Source organism: Psammomys obesus, unplaced genomic scaffold (assembly GCF_907164565.1).
Source record: "Psammomys obesus unplaced genomic scaffold, mPsaObe1.curated_primary_1811, whole genome shotgun sequence".
Classification (NCBI taxonomy): domain Eukaryota; kingdom Metazoa; phylum Chordata; class Mammalia; order Rodentia; family Muridae; genus Psammomys; species Psammomys obesus.
The window spans coordinates 489,225-512,099 of NW_026594184.1; the positions used below are offsets into that span (position 1 = coordinate 489,225).

Genomic DNA, 22,875 nt, shown 5'->3' on the forward strand with positions numbered 1-22,875 from the left:
CTATCTATCTATCTATCTATCTATCTATCTATCTATCTATCTATCTAATCATCTGTCTATCTCTCTCTCTATATATGTGTGTGTGTATCTATCTTTTATTGATTATGTTCCTTTAGTTACTCTTTCATCGGGCTATTCAACATGATTCCTATTACTCCCAAAGTGTCAAACAACTGATGAAACAACAATAACCTAAACAAAAATCAGATCCAAATAAAAAGAATGGAAAATTTAAAGCGAAACTAAAGAGAAAAAGGGGGAAGAAGATAAAGGGAAGGAGAGGAATAAAGGGACAGATGATAGAAAAAAAAAGACTTGCAGGGAAGGAGAGACACAATGAATCAGATGGGAAAAGAGGAAAGATAGTGAAAGAAGTGAAGGTAGAAATAAAATGTTAAAATAATAAGTCTAGGGGAAAAAGTAAACTTTAAAAAGAATATGAGGGTAAGAGAGAGGGCTGTTAGAAGAGCAAGGGTAGGAGGAAAGTATGAACACAGATAGTGGGAAATTCAGAATATGAAGAATTTGGGCAAATATTACAAGGTGGGAACAAACAGAAAAAAGACAAACAAATTGATTTTTTCAAAATACCTGAAGTGATGAAGGGTCAGTAGTAAAAGCTTGTTGGAAAAGAAGTGATAAATGGCCAAGTGTGGTGGTTCATGGCTCTAATCCCAGCACTCTGGATGCAGAGGTGGAGGCTGGCCTGGTCGACATAATGAGTTTTAGGCCACCCAAGGCTACATAATCCTACCATGCCACAAAAATAATTGATAAATAACAGTTGAGAGATAAATGACAGGAGAAGAGGAGGGTAAGAAACAGAGCTACATTCTGAGCCCATACAGTTTTTTTTAAATAGTGACTTCTTTAAAAAAATTCACCATGAACATAATTGTTCTTGTGTTTCTTATTCATTACTCTGTCTCAGTGTGACATTTCTTTGTCAAACTTTGTTGCTCACATGTGGTATGAAAGTGGGGGATCCTTCTGCTTCAGACCCCTGTGTTGTGGTACCACGGGTGTGCATCATCACGCATCATGTTGGGCAATTGTCTCTTTTCCAGCATTATCTCTACCAATTCTCAGTTATCTAAGTGGTCCCAGCAATCTATTCCAATGATAACTTCTTTCAAGACTCCTCTTGCCTCCTTCTTTTATTCCTACTTCATAACCTGGGTGTCTTTAATTGTTTGTTTCTTGTGTCTCTCCCTCAATATCCTTTTTTACCTCATTTCCAAACTCGATTCTCATTTTCTCACTTCTATTTCTTTTCTGGTCCCTTTAATCTCTTATTACTTCCTGCTGCTTTTTTTTTCTCAACTTGTCACTTCTCAACTTTTTTTTCCCTTTCACTGGTCTTCCTTCCTCCACAACTTAACTTTTTATACTGTTGGGTTTTTTTTTCCCTCTCTCCCATTTCTCCTCATTTGAGAAAGGTCCTTATGGAGCCAAGGTTAACCTCAAACTCATTGCATAGGTAAGAGAGACCTTAAATTCCTGATTTTCCTTTCCTCACCTACTGAGTGCTGGCATTACAGATGTGTACCACCATGGCTAGCTGTGATGTTGAGAATAGAACTCAAGGCTTTATGCAAGCTACGCAAGTACTCTACCAATTGACTACATCCATAGCCCAAATCCCTCTTTGTTGCTTCCTTCACTTTCTTTCTCTCGTGCTTTTTGTACTTTTCTACTGGTCTGTTCCCATATCTATCATTAGTTGATTTGCTTTCCTGTTTGCAAGCTCTCTCTTCAGTTATTAATCATGTGCCTCCACCCCAACTTAACCCCTAATTCAAAATTTTGTTCTGCACTGAATAATTTTCCTTGATTTTTTTTATTCGCTTTCCCCTCTTACATCTCCTGTCTTAGTCTCTGTGCCTTACTATCTCATTTTAAGTTCCTCCATCCTTTAAAACTTTTGTCATTCTTACTCTCTTCCTGTCCCCAGTTTGTCTATTATATTTCTCTAATATTTTGCTTACATCTTACATGTATACTGCTGTTATCTTTTTCTCTACAATTTTGCTTTTCTTTCTAATCCTGTCTTTCCAACCATCTTTGTCTTATACACAAATTCTTTTTTAAATATTACTCTTTCCACAGACTTGCAAATTTAAACATTTGTCTCTCCCTTTTTCTTCAGCTTTTTCCTTAATTCTGAATTCACCTAATCCTACTTCCCATTGTGCTTGCATATCTCTTTTTCTCCCTCTATCTCATCCTTCCCTCTATTTCCTTCTTTTACCTCATCTTTCAGTATTCTGTTTCTCTTCTTTTGGCACAATTTTTTCCTTTTCCTTTTTCCTAAAGATGGAGTTTATATAGAGGAGGCTAGCTTCAAACTCACAGATATCCTGTCTCTACCTCCAGAGTACTGGGATTTAAATGTGTGAGATATCATGCCTAGGTTTTATTTGCCATAAAAAATACTTTATCATTTGACATGTATACTTTCCTTTGAAATTCTCTGTATATGGATCATATGTCTTTATATTGTATTTGCTGTGTTGTATACCTTAATATTTCATGACATTTAAGGTCAAATCTATTTGTCTGTCTACCTACTTACCTACCTATCACTTTACCTGATTTTCTATACTCTTTATAGGTATCCCTTGAATCCTTTTGCCTTCTCTTACTTTTCCCTCTCTCCCTCTCTCTTTTAATTTGTAACATATTGTCACATTCTGTACACTTAAACCTTCTTGGCATAAATGGGACCCTCATGAAACTGAAAAGCTTCTGTAAAGCAAGGGACACTCGTGAGAACAAAACAACAACCTACAGATTGGGAAAAGATCTTCACCAACCCTATATCTGACAGAGGGCTAATATCCAGAATATATAAATAACTCAAGAAGTTAAACAGCAATAAAATCAAGTATTCCAGTTAAAAAAAAATGGGGTACATAGTTAAACAGAGAATTCTCATTTGAGAAATATCAAATGGCAGAGAAACACTTTAAAATGCTCAAAATCCTTAGTCATTAGGGAAATGCAAATCAAAATGACCCTGAGATTTCACCTTACACCCATCAGAATGGCTAAGATAAAAAGCTCAAGTGACAACACATGCTGGAGAGGATGTGGAAAAAGGGGAACCCTCCTCCATTGCTGGTAAGAATGTAAACTTGTACAACCATTTTGGAATAGTCCTTCCTCAAGATCCAGGTACAGCACTCCTAAGCATATATACAAAACATGCTCAAGTATACAACAAGGATATATGCTCAACCATGTTTGTAGCAGCTTTCTTTGTTACAGCCAATATCTGGAAACAGCCCCGATGTTCCTCACCTGAGGAATGGATACAGAAATTGTGGTACATTTATACTATGGAATACTACTCAGCAATTAAAAACAAATGGTAGGAACTAGAAAAGCTCATCGAGTGAAGTATCCCAGGATCAGAAAGACACATTGTATATACTCACTAATAAGTGGATATTAGTCATATAATATAGGATAAACATACTAAAATCTGTACACCTAAAGAAGCTAAGCAAGAAGGAGGTCCCTGGCTATGATAATCAATCCTCACTCAGAAAGGCAAACAGGACAGATACTGTAAGAGAGAGAAAACAGTCAACAGGACAGGAGCTACCAGAGAGGACAGTTGAAAGACTCTACTCAGCAAGGTATCAGTGGAGATTCTGAGATCCATAGGCAAACATAGGCATAGCTCAGGGAATCTTATGAAAGAAGGGGGAGATAGGAAAACCTGAAGGGGATAGGAACTCTACAAGGAGAGTAACAGAACCAAAAAAAAATCTGGGAACAGGGGTCTATTCTGAGACTGATTCTCCAACAAAGGACCATACATAGAGATAACCAGAACTCTTAGAAGCCCTGCACAGATGTAGCCCATGGCAGCTCAGTCTCCAAGTGAGTTCGCTAGTGAGCTCGAAAGTGAGTTCCCATTAAGAATAGGGACTGTCTCTGACAAGAACTCAGTGGCTGGCTCTTTGATCACCTCCTGTGATGGGGAAGCAGCCTTAACAGGCCACAGAGGAAGACAATGCAGCCACTCCTGATGAGACCTGATAGGCTAGGGTCAGAGTGAATGGGAAGAGGACCTCCCCATCAGTGGACTTGGGGAGGGGCATGGGAGAGAGGGTGTTATTGGAAAGGGATAAGAGAAGAGGTTACAGGTGGGATACAAAGTGAATAAACTGGACTGCCTCTGACATAATCTGATTGGCCTGCTCATTGATCACCTCCCCCTGAGGGGGAAGCAGCCTTACCAGGCCACAGTAGAGGACAATGCAGCCACTTTTGATGAGAACTGATAGACTAAGATCAGAAAGGAGGGGAGAACCTCCCCTATCAGTGGATTTGGGGTGTGGCATGCATGCAGAAAGGGGAGGGAGGATGGGATCGGGAGGGGAGGAGAGAGGGGCTTATGGGGGGATACAAAATGAATAAAGTGTAATTAATAAAAAAATAAAAAATAAAATAAAATAAATAAATTTAAAAATTCTTCTTGAGAAATCACCCATCCTCTTCCTCTCCTGCTTTTTTTTTATATTAGCATTTTTCTATTGACCCACAATGAGATTTTTTTTCTAGCATTTCCTCCTTTCCTTCATCTGTTTCTCCTCCCTTTCTGTAGCTCAAGTCTGGATCTGACCTCTATATGTAAACTAGGCTACCCTGAGACTTGATGCCTCTTCCTAGAGTGCTATTCTTTCTTCTCAAATGAATCATCTCTCAGTCTTTTATAATCAATCATTCCCCCTCTATCTTTCTTCAGCCATATCTCTTAAATAGATTTTACTGGTCCTTCCTTTACAATATTTTCTGGGTTTTTTTTTCCTCCAAAAGTCTTGATATGGATACATCTATCTCATCGTAAAACTTTCGTTTTTCCATTGTGTAAAAATACCACAATTTCTGTACCCATTCCTCCATTAATGGACATCTGGGTTGTTTCCAGGTTCTGGCTATTACAAATAAAGCTGCTATAAACATGGTTGACCAAATGTCCCTGTTGTGTACTTGAGCAAATTTTGGGTATATGCCTAGCAGTGGTATAGCTGGGTCTTGAGGAAGCACTATTCCTAATTGTCTGAGAAAGCACCAGATTGACTTCCAAAGTGGTTGTACCAGTTTACATTCCCACCAGCAGTGGAGGAGGGTTCCCCTTTCTCCACAACCTCTCCAGCATGTGTTGTCATTTGAGTTTTTTATTTTAGCCATTTTGATTGGTGTAAGGTGAAATCTCAGGGTCATTTTGATTTGCATCTCCCTGATGGCTAAGGATGTTGAGCATCTCTTTAAGTGTTTCTCTGACATTTTGTATTCCTCTAAAGAGAAATCTCTGTTTAGCTCCTTACCCCATTTTTAATTAGATTACTTGATCTATTGCTTTTTAACTTCTTTATTTCTTTATATATTCTGGATATCAGGCCTCTGTCAGATATAGGGTTGGTGAAGATCCTTTCAGTCTGTAGGCTGTCCTCTTGCTCTGACAACAGTGTCTTTTCAAAAATGAGGAAGTCATGAAATTTGCAGGCAAATGGTGGGATCTAGAAAAGATCATTCTGAGTGAAGTATCCCAGAAAGAGAAAGACACACATGGTATATACTCACTTATATAGACCTACAAGCTATGATAAACATAATGAAATCTATACACCTAAAGAAGATAATCAAGAAAGCAAACATGGGGTAAGATGATCAATCTTCACTTAGAAAGACAAATGGGAGGTGCATTGGATATAGGAGACAACAAGTAACAGGACAAGAGCCTACCATAGAGGGCCTCTGAAATACTCTACCTAGGAGTGTATCAAAACAGATACTAAGACTCATAATCTAACCTTAAGCAGAGTGCAGGGAATCATATGAAAGAGGGGGGAGTTTGTATGATGTGGAAAAGATAGGAGCTCCACAAGGACCAAATATATCTGGGCGCAGGGGTCTTTTCTGAGACTGACACACCACCAAGGACCATGTATGGATATAACCTAGAATCTCTGTTCAGATGAAGCCCGTGTTAGCTCAGTAACCAATTGGTTTCCCATAGTAAGGGGAACAGGGACTATTTCTGACAGGAACTCAATGGTAGGCTCCTTGACCTCCCCACCCCACAAGGGAGGAGCACTCCTGCTAGGCCACAGAGGAGGACTTTGTAGCCAGTCCTGAAGATACCTGATAATACAGGGTCAGATGAAAGGGAAAGAGGTCCTCCCCAATCAGTGGACTTGGAAAAGGGCAGGGAGGAGATGAGGGAGGGAGGGTGGGATTGGGAGGGAATGAGGGAGCGGGATATAGCTGGGATACAGAGTTAATAAAATGTAACTAATAATAAAAATTAAAAAAAAATAAATTAAAAAAAGAAAGAAATGGTAGAACAATCCCCACTGTGCTGACAATGACTGCCATCAGCACTCACTTCAGCCAGACCCTAGCAAAATTCATTACAACAGAGAGGTTGGTCTGTACTTGATGGGTTAATGTTGTGTTTCTGGTTGTGCTGGAAGATACCTCTGTTTATTACATCTTCTTTGTCCTGAGAAAAGCAGAGCTATAAAATACAACCCAATTTTGAATTAAAAGAACAATCTGGAGATGACAAAAGATCAGTGGATGCAGAAGAGCAGACACCAAAATTGTATTTCTCAAGCAGATGAATGAAGTCCACACACATAATAGCCCTCCATTAAAGGATTTAGAGGACACTCAGGGACCAGTCTGACTGTGTATAAGACAAGACCACAGGCCTGCTCTTCGTAGACTTGGAGACCTAAATTACAAGGCTACTGGCAACAGCAAAGAAATTTGCTCAGCACTAAGATAGAGTTAGAGGAGAAACCGTTTTCCCTGATAATGCTCAGAAAGATAAAAATGAATATGGAAATCCAGGATGATTTTTAGACACCACATCAATGTCCTAGAAAACTTGCAATTGCTCTCTTTTATCTGTTTTTCCTAGAAAAAATACAATTCAAGTATTTTATGTGTATTCAAAAATATGATTGTGCATTGCATTGAATAAGATAATATTATTAAACTTTTATAGTAAAAATTTTGTTTTTGATCTTTCTCTTTTCTGCCTTTGTTTTTTCTCATTATCTTGTTTGAATACTTTATTTTTATGAATTCTTTCACTCTCTTGTGTGCTTCCTTTTTTCTTTCCTTTAGCAAGTTTATTTAGCGGTGGTGTGTGTGTGTGTGTGTGTGTGTGTGTGACAGTAGACAGGTCTGGCATTACCTTCAGAAAGCCTATTCACTTCCACTGACACAGGATTTCTATTTGTCCCAGGAATCACAAACTAGGCTAGACTAGCTGGCCAGGGAGCCTCAGATAGCCTCCTATCTCTGAATCCCCAGTGTTTGGACTACAATCCTGCTCCCTACACCATTTTTATACCCTCATGACATCTTCACATGGTTTTGGGGAATGGCCTTTGGGGCCCCTAGCTTCAAAGCAACCTGAGTAACAGTAGTACAGCCCCAACCTAGTCTGTCTTTCCTTCTTTTTTATAACCACAGTCCCTTTTCTCCCTTCCCCTATTTAAAAAAAAATTGTTGGTTTGTACATACTTTGTTTATCTTGACTCTTCCTGCATTTTTATGCTCTTCTTTTTAAATTTTCTTTTGGTCTCTTTTTCTTGCTTTTGTAGTTTTACTTTGTTCCAGTATTAATTAAAACTTTAAAAACATCTATATTTCTTTTTTTTTTATTTCTCCTTCTCTTTATTCTTTTCTTTATGAATCACTTTTCTGCTTCTTTTGTGCCTGCCTGCAAGGCCCCTGACAATTTAGCCTTCTTCTTTTTCATGTTGTCCCTACTTCTGCCTTCTGTCCTGCCTTTCTGATCTTGTCTTAGATTCCTTCTTTTATTATTTCTGTTTCTGTTGAAGATGGTTTTCATTTCTCTTCCTTGTCCTTTTCCAACTGTCACTTACTACTGAATTTTTATTATTTTCTTTTGAGAAATTTATTTTCCCCTCTATTTTTGTATCTATTCTCACTTCCTCTCTTCTCTAGCTGTCATCAAATCATGTATCTTAAATTGTATCTTAGTCTGTATATTAGTTATGTTGGTTTAATTTGTTCATACAGACCTCTCTGTTTCTCTGCTATCTTGTTTTATTTTCTTTGGTATGTATTCTGTATGCACTATTAAATCCTGGTGATACTTTTTTTATTCTTGATCATTCTCTCTAGTTAAACATGGCCTTGAACCCATACTAATCCTCAGTTAACCTCCAGAAGCTGAGGTCACAGATGTGAGACTACACGGCCATTTTAAAATTTATTTTCTTATTGGAACCACCTTTTAAACTTCTTTTCTCTTGTTATACACATCATTGAAAAAAGAAGCCCAGGCTTGCCTCAAATTGCTTTGTATCTATTTACCTCTGAAAAAGTTTCTAATTTGTCCTTTCCTTTTATTACATTTTACTGTGTTATGAATTTCCTGTTTCTTTTTCCCATTTATTCTCATTTCCATCCTGTCTAGTTGTCACTGATTAATCCTGCACATATCTGTGTTATTTAGATAATCATCTTTCATATAGGTCTTTGTAATTCTTTACTATCTACAATTATGTTTTTCTTATAACCCTGCCTTTCCAAGCTTTAGTTCCCATTCAGACATTTTAAAATTTGGCTGTTTTCTTTTTTTAAAATTTGTATTCCATTTCATGCTTATTGTTGCTATACTCATTATAGCAAAGGACTGGAATCAACATAATTGTACAACAACAGATGAATAAATAATGAAAATTTGTCACAGTAAATACATACATTTATATACAAGAATATTATTCAGCTGTGTATAAAAATGAAGTTACAAAATTTGCAGAAAACTGAATAGATTTAGATGTATCCTATTAAGCAGGGATAACGTGGCTGTTTTCTACACTTATCACTTCAAACTTTCTAATCCTCCCTTCTTCCAACCTTTATTACTTTTTCTTGTCTTTTCTCACATCACTTCATTCTTTCATCTTGTATGTTTCCTTCCTTTCTTCTTGCACTCCATCCTTTATATTCCTCTGACTTATTTTACTCAATTTTTTTGAAGTTCCTTTAAAATATATTCTTTCATTTATCCGTATCCTTTGTTGAGTTCCTTCTCCATGTTATTTTAGACTTTGAGTAGACATATCTCTTAAATTCTGATTTATGCTAATTGTTTCCCCACTTGCCTGTCCATCTTGTCATATATAGTTTTCCTTTATCTTGACTCTTCAAATCACTCCTGAATCGACACAATTATATTGCCTCTTTTCTCCTATACTTATATTTTCTATCAAACTATTCTTTACTCAAGCATCCTTCTAAATCTTATTTTCTTTTTATTTTTTATTCCACCTGTCTGTCATCTACTCATCCATCCTAGCTGTTCTCTTCTACCTAAATGTATTCTATTTATGTAGGCATGGGATCTTTACTTGGCTTTACCGCCATCTTGCACTTTTAAAGTCCTCTTGGGCTCCTTCGGTCAGATATTTTCCCTCTTTCCTAGTTTTTGATCCCCCAATAATCTGATCTCTTAAAAATATTCTTGTCTTCCCTCACCTCCTCTTTCTGCTTCCTGCCTCCCTCCTTTGCCTTCCCTCTTAAACTCTTACCTAGAGACTTGCATGACTTCTTAAGTCCTCAAACCAAGGTCCTCCAAGGAAAGATGATTTCCTTGGCAAATCCTGATTTGGCTCTCTTTACAGATGGGAGTTCCTTTCTTAAACATGGGCCTACAGAACAAGATTTGCTGTAGTAATCCCATTGACACCCTTGAAAAGAAAGCCCTCCCTCCAGAGACCAGGGTTCAACTGGTACAATTAATAGCCTTAACCAGAGCCTAAAAGTGAAGCAAAAACAAAAGTCACCATTTACACTGACTCTAAGTTATTCCCTTTTGGTCCTCCATGACAATACAGTTTTACAAAAGGATTTCATTTCATTGTGTCTAGAGACCACAATCTTTGAAAAAAGTAAAACAAAGTAATGAGCTCTTCAACAAAACATAACAAAATTGACTGAAGAAGTTAGCTTCTCCTGGATCTCTCTCTGCCCATTGTCTCTGGTCCAATAAGAAACCCCATGGCTCTGCTGTCAGTCCTTATCAGATGTTATGTGGGAGACCTTTCGTGCTTAATGAGTTGTTAGCAACTAAAGACCAAGTAATCATTCAACTACTTTAGTTCATTTTCAAGAATCACTTCACAGATGCTCAAAAACTGCCTTTACTGTCAAGAAGATGGGCCCTCTTCAACCTTCAGGGATACAGTGATGATCTCATCAGTATTTAATGGGTTCCCATTTCTAATACCCATCTGGGAGGGACAGTATAACAAGTTGTTCTACCCTTTCTGCAGTAAAAGATCTTCAAATTGACTTCTGGATTCCCACAGCTGCCTTACAGCTTGGACTCTGGATCCTATCCATAGGCATTCCAACCCCAGTAGAACCTTACTCTTGTGAATACATAGCTTACAAATGGCCTAACATATCTTAAACAAAGTAAACTGATATTATGTGAATCCCTCCAATTTCCTGCCATAAGTATTTGACTGTTGTCTCTCTAGCCCTCTTAAAGTTTCTTTGTGCATTTGTTTCCTCCATTTTTGGGATCTGGCCCCCTCTCTTTTAAAATATGCCCCCTTTGAAATACCCTTAAAACTAGATTACAACTTAAAACCATAGCCTTCCTTTTCCTGGGTGATATCCTTTGGACACTCTAAAAATGGATTAAAACTGGGGGAATGGGCTTCACCATGGTAAACACCTTCATGGATGCACAGGAGCTTTGGATTGTCCTTGTCTGAAGCCTCTTCTAATTTTCTTTCCTTTCTAAAGCAGTTTCTTCCATAAAACAACTTTCTAAGTGTGACCAACCCTCCAACTCTCCAAGCACTTCCTTGGAACCATCCACAAAGTGTTGATACACAAAGTCTTTAGTGTTTCTTTATCCTTCTAGTTTTACTACATTTGAACTCCAATTACATATTCATTATATTCCTCAAGTTTTACAATCTATTTGGCCTCTACCACCCAGGCCATTAAAGCTCCACAGTAAAGCCTTTACTCAGTGGCTTATGTGGTCCTTTAAACTTGGAGGGCCTTAGACTTTGTCACTTCTGAGTATACTTTGTGTTGTGATTGAGATCCATCAGACCCCAGAGTTTTGTCCATATAAGTTGAAATGGGCTTTCTACCTTTCAACATAGATTATTCATCAGAAGGACCTCTAAATAGGAACCCTGACAGCTGTCAATTTTCAATACCCTTTCTCAGCCTTAAGTAGCTCTAACTGTCTTGGCCCCAATTCCACCCAAACACACCAAAGGCAGTTAGGGCCACCTGTTCTGATGGGGGATTGAAGCAGGAGACACTTAGGCACTTAGCCCCAGTAAGACCCTGACTTTTCCTCATCTCCTCCATTTCTCCTTCCATCTCCTTTTATGAGCCAATATTTTATTAGTTCCTCCTCTTAATCTTTTCCCTCTTCTTTTTTTGTTTCTGATTGTTTTCTCTTTTCCTGCTATGCTGTTTAGTTTCATAAAATTCAGACCTATTAATCTGTCTACATATGTTTTAGTCTTTTAAAAGCTGATACCCTTTCCCACCAAGAGTCTTGAATTTCTTACTGGCTCCTCCTTTTCACATCTCTCACACTTTGTTGTTGTTGTTCCTATTTTTTAAGACTCATTTTCCTTCTTTCTTCACCTTGTTATTTATTCCTTTTCTTTAATTTCTTTCAGTTTTCTTTGCTTTTTCTTCTTTCTTTCTTTTCCTTGCTAATTTCCCTTGCTTCTGAACTTTCTCCCTCCCTTTCCTCTTTTTCTCCATTTTTCTTTCTTCCTTTGTTTCTCCCATGCCTTTACTTCCCTTTCTTTCTCCCTTTCTTTGTCCTCCTTCCACCTCTCCCTTCTCCCATCTTTGCCCTCCTTCCTTCCATGTTTACTACTTCCTCTCCCCATCTTACTCTTTCCTCCTCCCACCTTTTAATTTTCCTCCTCCCATCTTTGTCCAATCTTCCCATTTTTACCCTCTTCAGATCTTTTCATTCCTCCTATCTTTCCCCTCCCTCCTTTACATTTGCTTCACATTTATCCTTTCTTGTGCGTATCTTTACCCCTCCCTCCTTTCTCTTTTCCCTCTTGTTACCCTCTTTCCAGTCCCTTCTTCCCTCCTTTTCCTTCTTTGTAATCCTCCCTCCTCTTTTTTCCTCTCTTCTTCCTTTTTGACCCTTGTCCCTGTATCTACCCTCTTTCCCTCTTTCTCTGTTTTTTTCTTCTTTCCTTCTTTTCCCTTCCTCCTCCCACTTTTTATCTTCTCTGAATCTCCTTACTCTTTTCTTTCTCCTCTTTTTTTTCTTTTTACCTTCCTTTAATCCTCCTTCCTGCCTCTCTCCCTCCTCTTTCCCTACCTCATTTTCTTTTTCTTCCTATTTCAGACATCTTTTGTAATTTATCTCAAGCTTCTCCACAGGTAGGAACACAAGCATGCTCTCTCTTCTTAGCCCCTTTTAAGGATTATTGTCTCCATTTCCCCCAGGCTCTTTTCCCTTTTGTAACTTACAGGCCCAATTTTCTTCACCTTGCCTTTTTCCTTCTTACTTAAACAACAAAGAAAAACAACAAAAAACACTGCTTCACTTCCCAAACTTTGTAGGGTTGAAGTTTCTTGGATAAACCCTGCACACCTTCCCTGAGTGTGTTGGAATTTACTAATTATTTCCCACCCCCTCTCTCACAAGCACAATCCTATTACTCTTTTCTTACTATCTCTTCCTTCCTTGCCTGCCTCCTTTTCTTCATTCTCTACCCCTCCTACCTCTTTCTTGCCTTCATCTCTCCCCACTCCCACAATCAAATCTATTAATGGGGGATTTTTCTGATTTTCTTCTCTCTCCTTGTCTTCATTGTTTATTTTATCACCTTTGTCTGCCAGATGCTTTCTCTTTTTCATGTTTTTTTGTCCTTTTCCTATTCCTTGCTTTGTACATTTTAATTCTCTCTCAATCTTTATATTCATCCCTCTGTCTAATTTCTGTGAATATGTTTGTCTTAGTGGCTCGTTTTTTTTTAAACTTTTCACTTGTTAATATTCTCTTAATGCCTGCTTCAACTTAGTTCTCTTATTTGCTTTCCTGCATTTCTTCCCTGTGTGTACATGCTATTTCCTCTTACTGGCTTTTATTAAACTTTATGTGTACCTATTTGTAAACCATTTGTTAGCCATGCTTTTGTTAACTAGATCTGGGGTTGAAAATTGCCTCACATAGTACCTGGCACAAGCATTGTGGGATCTTAGTACTTCCTTTTGTGAGGGCCATTTAAAAATGTGAGCATAAGATATGTTTATAAAGAAATATTTAACATATCGCTGTTTAGCTTCCACTAATTTTTGCCTTTTATTTTCTCTCCTCTCTGTCTCACCTGATTCAGAATGTCTTTTTCTTTCAGGGAATCTTGCTTCAAGCTTTTCTTCTTTACTATCTTTCTTTTGCAGTTTTTCTAAATGGTAGGCAATCCTTTTCTGTAGCATTACTTGTTTCTATAAAATATTAAATAATGTTAAATATGTTTTAAATATAAACATGTGTTAAGAAAAATACAATACAGATTATTTCAAATGTGATGATGTAGACCTTTCTTCCTATCTGGAGTTATCTAAATTTATAATGAATTTGAAGAAAAGTATTAAACAGTAGGTTTCCTTTGTGATTCAGCATGAAATCGTGTGTACATGTGTATGTGCACAAGCTCTTTGGCAACTGGAAGTTAAAGCTAGGGTCTTGTACATGTTAGGCCATCCTTTTACTCCTTAGGTCAAGCATATTTTCAGAACTCAATCTAATTTAATTTTCTGGGTACTCATTGTTGAATTACAGATTTGGGCCAAATGAGCCTCTTCATCAATAACTCTCTTCTGAAAATTCATAGTTTAACATATAAAAACATGGCAAAAGACTTTCTTGAAACAGCCCAAGTTGAGAAAAAGCTGACTACCTTTCTGTTAATTTCATCTCTGATTTTCCGACGATGTTCTTCAACTCTTCTCTCTTTCTTAGCTTCTTCCCCGATCTTTGTCAGAAGTGTCATCTCCTTTAACTGAAATTCCTAAAGGACATGCCATTACAGTTATCAGCATATATTTAATTTTGAATGTATTTTCCTTTCTTCAACCAATTCACAAATTAGATCATATCAATGGCATCACATCAATTGGGTTAAAGATAAAGCAAATCTTGCATTGGGTTTTAAATGTGCTAATTCGACATTCATTGGGAATGTTCAAGTGGATACAGTGTAATGAAAAATGTCACGAACATGACTCTAAAGGTTAATCTCAAAAGATATTGGCAAAGGCTGTTTTTTTATTTTTTAATTCAGGGAGCATAGAACATGTAACCTGATTCTCATGAAGGTATTTGAAAAGAGAAACTAAAGATACAGCCATGTCAGAACCCATGCAGAGATAAAAGGACAAGTATAGCATGAGTTCTCTTCTAATTTCACATATGTTCTGAGTCTTGAACTCAGGTCAACAGGCTTGTATAGGAAGTGTATTTACCCACAAATCCATCTGACTGACTTGGGCTTCTTCTCTAAATTGAAATGACTACACATGAGATGGTGAACCTGTAAAACTATTTACAAATAAAACCACCGTACAAGTTTTCTGTGCAAAATTTATTGATCCTCACCTCTTCAACTTGTGAGCGTAGATTCAGAACTTTCCTAACATTATCCCAATGTTCTCTGTCTTCTTCCTTCAACTGTAGTGTATTCCGTCTTCCCGAGGTGTTTTCAATTTTGTCTAGTTCTTTTTTAATCATTTGTAAATGTCTAAGTAAAAGTGAATTAAAGACATGTCACTTGGATATTTCCTTCAGGATACCTGCCACTCTGCAACTCTGGTTTATCTACATGCATTCTGGTATAGCATGAGATGAATTCATGGACTTTCCAATGGGCTTTCAATTAGGATAATGTTCGGGGTTTTTTTGTTTGTTTTTTTGTTTTGTTTTGTTTTTACCTCTATAGTTTTGTCCTTTACCTTCTAAGGCCAAGGCTTGATCTCTAAATGGTAATGTGTGCTTAGTAGCTGTGGGAAGAGAGTGGAAGGTAGAGGAAAGTCATACTTATATTTACAGCCAATAAAGTAGTTGTAATTTGTTCACTATGGATTTAAAATAAGTTATTTGAATTGATGTTTAAAATGTGTTAAAACACTTGCTTTTCCTCTGGTATCACAGACCTGTCTTTCACAAGGCCACTGATTAATATTTTGCACTTCTATAACACTTTGACTTACCTCTTGGATTCCTGGTGGCTCCAATTTCCCAGGTAGAAACTCACCTTCCTCTTCCCAGCATTGTTATCAAGGCTCTCAATCCCTGTGCCTCTTGATGTACAGACACACACATACATATGTGTGTAAAATCATGTGTATAGGTGTTTTGCATGCATGTAAGACTGTGCACTGCATGCATGCAGTGTCTCTGGAGGCCAGAAGAAAACTGGAATTACAGATGGTTGTGAACCACCATGTGGATACTGGGAATCAGACCCTAGTCCCCTGGAAGAGTAGACAGTACTCTTAGCTACTGAGCCATCTCTTTAAGCCTGCCTTGATATACTCTTAGTTCTCCATGTTGAAAACTCTGAGGGCCTTAAATATATCTAGCACCTTCAGTCATGCTCATGTTTTTACTGTTGTGGATGTCTATAACGTGTCCATGAAATATGCACAAACTCTGACTCTACCTGAGTCTTATTAATCTAACTTGATGTGGGCTAGGATTTTTCCCTTCTAACAGCCACTGCTGAAATCCAGCAGTGACAGCATCATCGTCACGAGCTTGTCTCTCTTCATTCAGCTTTTTTACCTGATTTTCTATAATTTTCTGCAAAAAAAAAATATTAAAGAATATTATATACTTGTCAGAAATAAACATATCTTTCCTTTGATATATTTTCTTAAAATTTAAGCTTAAGTAAATGTCCTAAGTTTTAGAAGCTGCTAATTCTGCTAACATGATTTTAGGTCTTGTGAGGCCCATTCAGACCAGTAAACTTTATATATGTAAAGTCAAATGAGAACTCTGTGTCTTATAAATTCTTTATATAGACTGCATTCCTGAAATATTGTGCAAAGAGCCTAGCTTTTCAGAGAATTTTCTTATGGGTCCCAAATAAAACAGACTTAAGTGTTTAACTTACTTGTTCTCTTATATAGTTTCGTTCAAAGTCAATTTTTAAAGCTGTGAGATATTGTCTGTATTTATTCAGCTCTCTTAAGGAACATACAACCTATGAATTCACAAATGAAAAGCATTATTATAAAATTTAAAAAATTATAAAACGTTTAGAGGAAAGAAAAAGAACATTCATTCTAGTAACAGATTTATAATCAAATGTAATAATGCATTTTGTGGCAATTCTGTAGTCAGAATCTTTAGACAGCTGAACCATCAGAAAGAATATTTCTAAATATTTAACTAAGAGTTCCATGTTAAATTACTTCTAGAGACACAAGGAAAATAAATGTGTCAATGTGTTTACATACCAAAAATGTTTTGTTAATTATTTTTACTATCATCCAATAATTGTGAAATAGAAAGTAGTTTTTAACAAAGAAAAGACACCTGATACTAAACATTATATAGACTTTCCTCTGTGATAGCTGTTAGTTGTCAAATAGAAGTTAGCATGGGAATCAAAGCACCTAGCAAGTGTTTACATTTTTGCAAATCAGAAATAGCCCTTAACGTACTTTATTATTGCCTGTGATGTATCCTCCTTTTCTTAGTTTCTCAATAATGTCTTTTCTTTTGAAGTATGCTTTTAAGTGTGGATCATGAAGACTTTTGTAGGTGGTTTCCATGAGTTTACAGTACGGGTCATTAAGGTTAAAATCAAAAGAAGGCTGGAAAAGCTGCAACAAACAAACAAAAACAGATTTGGAATGATTGCAAATGCAAAATTCATGAAATCACACTTTAAAACATTAGTTTATTGAAATAATTAAAATATTCACTTAAAATATATATATAAGAAGAAACTGAAGTGAGAATATGTATTGGGCTGATCTGGGTAAATACATTCTCTTTTGACTTTGTTTTCCCGTCTAAATTTTACATTGAAGGTGGCACATGGAATACTATTTATGAACTCTGTACCTGATCTACTTACAACCTCAACCTCAGTCTAGTTCCTGCAGACACAGGTTAGGAGAGACTGGCAGAAGAGAGAGGAGAGTACATGGTAGGTTTCAGAGCCAGGCAGACCAAGGCACAGAAGCAGAAATCAACATGTCATATATGAGTAGGCCAGAAACATACCAATTTGTCAAGTTGACACTGTGGTTGGAGAAAGTCTAGACAGAGTGACTGAAGCTCTTTTGGGGGCTTTCTGTCATTAAAGTGAGTTTAAGGACATAAAAAAATTCCAGCTTATTTAATTCCATTTGTGTGAAACTGAAGGTGTTACACAAAGTGCAGTCATAGCAAAATGTTTCAAATTTAACAGCTATAAAGTGTAAAACAAACCGTTTAAACACCGTTCAAACATAGTTTACCGTTTCACATAAATTTGTTGTGTAGAATATATTAGTACTTCCTGGGATAATGGGCAGTTTGGCCCCAAGGGGTAAATCCAACAGACGAGATGGCCCAATCTTTGGAATGGTAGGTCTCCCTTTCATCTGTGGGAAAGAAAATGGAAATTGTTATCTTTTCAGCTAGGAAGTGTTCATTTAGTTTACATCAGTTGCCTCACACTTCAACCTGATAGTACAGCTCAAGTTGCTAGACACCCAGGTGGAAGGGCCACACACTTCAATCGGATAGCACAACCCAGTTTGCTAGGCACGTGGGTGGGAGGAAGTGCCTGGACGTGAACAAAGATGACCTTACCTCCACACTTCCTAAGCCACCACCCTACTTCTGGGTCATGCTGAAGAGTATCAGCCAGTAACACGTTGACTCACAAGTTGCACTCGTCAGAAGATGACCATAGCAAGAATAAAAATCTGCCCTGGGCAAGAAAAAAGGGACCACTACTCACGGTTCTACATGTGTAATGGTCTGTTTTTTGGTTGCCGGAAAGCCCCTTGGCTACAGCAGCTTCAGCAACCTTTAAACAGTTGTTTAGGTACAAGTCCATGTCTACCCGTCAGCCCCCAAGAGCTGGGGGCTGGGGTAGTGGACTGTTTCCTAGCCTCCGTTCCTGCGACCGTCTCCTCCAGTGTCCTGAACAAGACTGAGCCACGGCTCTAGACCCTTGGTAACAGGGCCGCAAGGACGCTCACATCACAATGCTGCTTTGCTTGCGTCCTCAGTAAGCGCCTCAAGGCCACGCCCAATGGGTGTCGCTTCCAAGACACGTCACACCAGCAGAGTTGGCCCCAATTGAAGTTTCCACAATACATGTGGCTCTAACAGAAGTAGCTCTAATGGATGCTGCTTTAAACATTGTTAGTTTCTAAAGACATTGCAAAGAAAGACGTAGCCTTAACAGACACTGTCCCAACAGACATTCTTGAACTGTCCCAATAGACATTGTTCCAATGGATATCGTCCTAGTGGACATCATCCAAATGGATGTCGCATTAATAGATGTCATCTCTGGTGGTGGTGGTGGTGGTTAGACAAGGGCCCAGTTCCTCTCTGGGAGCACATGTACATCACTAAAGCCTAGTAGTTTGAATGATTTAAGTAGGGAAAGAAACCTGAAAGGCCCTTAAAGAGTTCCACTGGTATGGGTGGGTGGGGAATGGGATTCCACAGTTCTCCCTCACCAAAGGCACCAAAGCTATCATTTATTTTCAACCAGCATCCAGATTCCTGAACAATTGTGTGCTTTTTATTAGGGTCATATTCCTAGCTTTCTCTGTCTGTCTCTATACCCCTAGGTATGTGAAATCCAGTCCTATTTGGGACACAAGTTTTGTTAAAATAGACATTTCAGACTAAGAGGTATATGGATCAATTTATTAAACTGTTTTACATGCCAGTCAAGATGAAAAAAACAGTTGTGGGACAAATTCACAAACCTACCAGCAGCATGGCCAGATAGCAGTTGGAAAGATGAAACTATTGGACTGGGGTGTTTAACATATAACAGGTTAAGATAAATAAATTATTGACATTGAACTTACATCAAGACAACAGAAAGCACAAGTCTTGGGATAAGTTAGTCCATAAAGAGAACTTCTGCAGAGATAGGGTTTCACTCCATAGCCTAGATTTGCCTCAAACTCAAAGATCTTCCTGTTTTAGCCTCCTGAAGGATTGGATTACAGAAATACAACACAATGCCCAGATTGTTTGTTGTGTTTTTAAGAGACTTTGGTCACACTAGGCAAATTCTGCATCACTGAGCTACATTCTTAGCAAGAGACACTTTTCTACTTCCTGTTTGGTGACAAAAGCAAAAAACAAAGCTGACTGATGGCACACATATATAATCCTAGTACTTGAGAGGTGGGAGCAGAAGATTATTAAAAATTTGAGTTCTGTCTGGGTCTTCCATAGTAAGACCCTACCTCAAAAACAAATGAAAAGATAATGGACAATGGGAAGAAAAAAATTCAGCCTAAAGTAAATAATCATGGAACAATTTTCCCCACATTGACTTGTTGGTTAGCTTGAAGATTTGAGTTTAAGTAACCACATGTCCTAGTTTGTTTTCTGTTGCTGTGATAAAAACAAAAAACAAACAAAGAAATAAAAACCTTAGAGAGGAAGAGACTTATTTCTGCTTTTAGCTTTCAGTCTGTCAATCAAGTGAAACAAGGGCAGGAATTTGGAGGCAGGAACTGAAGCAAAGACCACAGAGGAATGGCGCTTACTAACCAAAACCACATGCCTGGTGGGAATGTTTACAGTGGGCATGGCCCTCCAACATCAACCATTAAACAAGCAAACATGTCCCACAGAATTTCCACAGGTCAATCTGATGGAGTCTATTTCTCAGTTGAGTTTGTCCCTTCCATATTATCTGAGTTTGTGTCAAGTTGACAAAAACTCAGCCTTGCACTTCTTAATATCTTTATTTCTCACATTAGTTACTCATGCCTGTAACATAAGCACTTGGGCTGAAAGCACAGGAGACCTACCATAAGCTTAAAGCCAGCCTAAACTACATAAGAAGTTACAGGGTAGCCTGGCTACAGAGTGAAACCCTGACCATAAACAACAAAACAAAAATGAAACAAAACCCTCAAAGCTGTCAGATACTAATCCCAATAGCTTTTATGTGTGTTGTAAGTACTACAGCAATCAATAAAATTTATATGATAGGGTAATTCAAAATATCATCAAAAATTAAGATGGTACTCTAAGAGTGTTTAAAAAACTTACAGCAATATGAGAGAGAGACTAAAATGAAATTAAGAAGGCAGAGAGGAATGACTTAATCTCTCACATGTCAATAACTACTTTACATTTAAAATGTCTGAACCTAACGATTAAGGGACAGAGATAGACAAAATAAATGAAAAAACATAATAACACTGTATATTTTCTATAAAAGATGTTCATAAATGCAGTGACATAAGTAAATTGAATATAGGACAGGAAAGTATATTCAAAACAAATTGCAATAAAAATTGGGTTTGGTAATATATTAAAGTACATGTTAATTGTTAAAGACAGAGAAAAACATTATGTAACTACAAAAAGAGCATTCTACCAGAAAAATATAATTCTAAGTGTCTAGTATGCTAGATAATAGAGCTTCCCAAAATGGTAAACAGAAAGCAATAGAAATAAAAGGAGAAATAGACAAATTTAGTTATAGAGATACATTAAACACCTGCCATCAGAGGATTATATAAATATAAATAAAATTTAAGTTATATTGATGTCTATTTAACAGTTTAAAATATTTATACCTGCATAATATAATATTTTCCTCAGGAAAACAAATAGCACTGAGTGAAAACAACAAGCGCAAAAAGATACACTTGACATTTAAACCGTGCTTATGGATAGCGCAAAAAGATACACTTGACATTTAAACCGTGCTTATGGATAGTCATTATGAAATAATTAGATATGATTGTGCGCCAAAGGACATGTACCAATGGCTTGGCTTCCAGCCTTGTGTGTGACTGGGGATGGTGGAAATGTCAGGGTTTAGTAAGAGGAAGAAAGTCACTGAGGCCATACCTGCATACTTTGCTTCCTGGCCACAATGCCAGAGGAGAACAGCTCTTCTCTTCTACATGCCCTGACATAACATACTACTTCACTACAGCCCCCAAAAGACACGCTGTCAAATGAGTATGAACTGAAGTCTTTGAAACTATAATCTAAAATAACCTTTGTCTTTTTTAAGTTGATGTATGTCAGATATATTGTCACAATTATAGCTAACGCAAAAATAAGTAACACAAATAGTAATAATATAAAACAGTAGTACCTCTCAAGAATAAAGTGAAATGAATGAAATCATTAAGAGGCTACAGAAAATTTGACTTCATTTGTTTTATCTTCATCCTTTAAAAAAAGATATGCTTATGTGTATCTCTCTCTGTCTGTGTGCTTACTCATATGTGCATGTGTATACCATACATGTATGGGTGCCCAAGTAGGCCAGGAGAGTGTGTTGGATGACCTGAAGCTGAAGTGATAAACAGTTGTAAGCCACACAGTGTGGGTACTTGGGACCTAACTTGGGTCCTTTGGAAGATCAGGGAGTGTCTTAACTGGTGAGCCAGCCCTCCAGCCCGTACATTTTATTCTTTAAAATCAAATCTGGATATGAAAGCAGAAGCAGGACCATTTATGACTCTTTATGTGGAGGATGAGGACAATCTGGAGGGGGAGGAAAGGACATCAGAGAGTTCTGATGAGCAAAGTACAACTATATAGACACATAAGTATTTACATATATATATGAACATGTAAAAATGAAAGATATTCATAGTAAAATAAATAGTTGAGTTTCTTAGTTCCTTTATATTATATCTTACTGTATTTTCTAGAACAGCTCAGTACTGATGTCAGTTATGATATTTAATATATACATATACAATTAATGTATGGAGAATATTGGAGTGTCAGAGCCTCTGTGGTAGCTTCTATATTGCCACAAAACTAAATGGACCACGAGCTAGATGCTTTACAAAATAATAAAATTTATCACCTCACTGTTAGAATATAGATATCTTAGAGCAGTGGCAGTACCAGTGCCCTTTCTTCTAGAATTGGGTCTTGGTCTTGTTATCTACACAGCTTCCTATGGAAGAATGGATGATATTTTCCTCTGTAATGACTTTCCTTTATTAGAGTGTTTACACTTCTCAGAATACAACCACTGCCCCTTTGATTGTAAGGGCTTTTATCAAAAGTGTAAGACACTTTTAGAAGTATTGTCACTTGTTTCTGTAAGACCTGCATAATTCAGGAGAGATGGAAACAAAGGTCAAAATGGTGTCTGTCCTCTTAGTTACTCTGTCCTCATTGGCCTTGGCCAATTGGCTTTGTTTGTTACAAGCTCACATCAGTTACATCAGCACTAGAGGAAAAGGCAGGCAGATGTGTGTGAGTTTGAGGCCAGTCAAGGTTCCTTAGTGGGACCCTGTATCAAAAGCAAGACATCCTCCCATCAAACAGACAAAAACACCATCCAACCTACCAATCAAACAAAAAAAATCATGTCTATTTTTTTCAAGCAGAAATGCATTTACATACCTGTATCTCTTTATAAATCATTTTCATTTATATGTGCTGTTTTAATTTTTTCAAACCATAAAAGCCTGGACACACCTGATTCCTTTTTTAAAATAAAGTTTGATAGTTTCACACATGTCTTTATACAATTTTGATCATTTTCACTCCTATTCTGTTGAAACCCTACCTCCCAAGCAAGTCATACTCACAGTTCCATGCCTTCT

At 37.4% G+C, this 22,875-nt stretch overlaps 1 protein-coding gene across 1 annotated transcript in view; it reads right to left on the reverse strand.

Moving 5' to 3' along the window:
- Positions 1-18,137, reverse strand: part of LOC129684811 (fibrous sheath-interacting protein 2-like) — a 46,178-nt gene extending 28,041 nt beyond the window's left edge. The window contains exons 1-8 of the mRNA XM_055618058.1: positions 18,039-18,137; positions 17,551-17,676; positions 16,747-16,908; positions 16,194-16,283; positions 15,738-15,877; positions 14,675-14,816; positions 13,977-14,087; positions 13,404-13,521 (exon numbers count right to left, since the gene is read on the reverse strand). Coding sequence (XP_055474033.1) covers positions 13,404-13,521; positions 13,977-14,087; positions 14,675-14,816; positions 15,738-15,877; positions 16,194-16,283; positions 16,747-16,908; positions 17,551-17,676; positions 18,039-18,137 — 988 coding nt within the window. The remainder of the gene's footprint in view (positions 1-13,403; positions 13,522-13,976; positions 14,088-14,674; positions 14,817-15,737; positions 15,878-16,193; positions 16,284-16,746; positions 16,909-17,550; positions 17,677-18,038) is intronic.
- Positions 18,138-22,875: the final 4,738 nt, after the last annotated feature.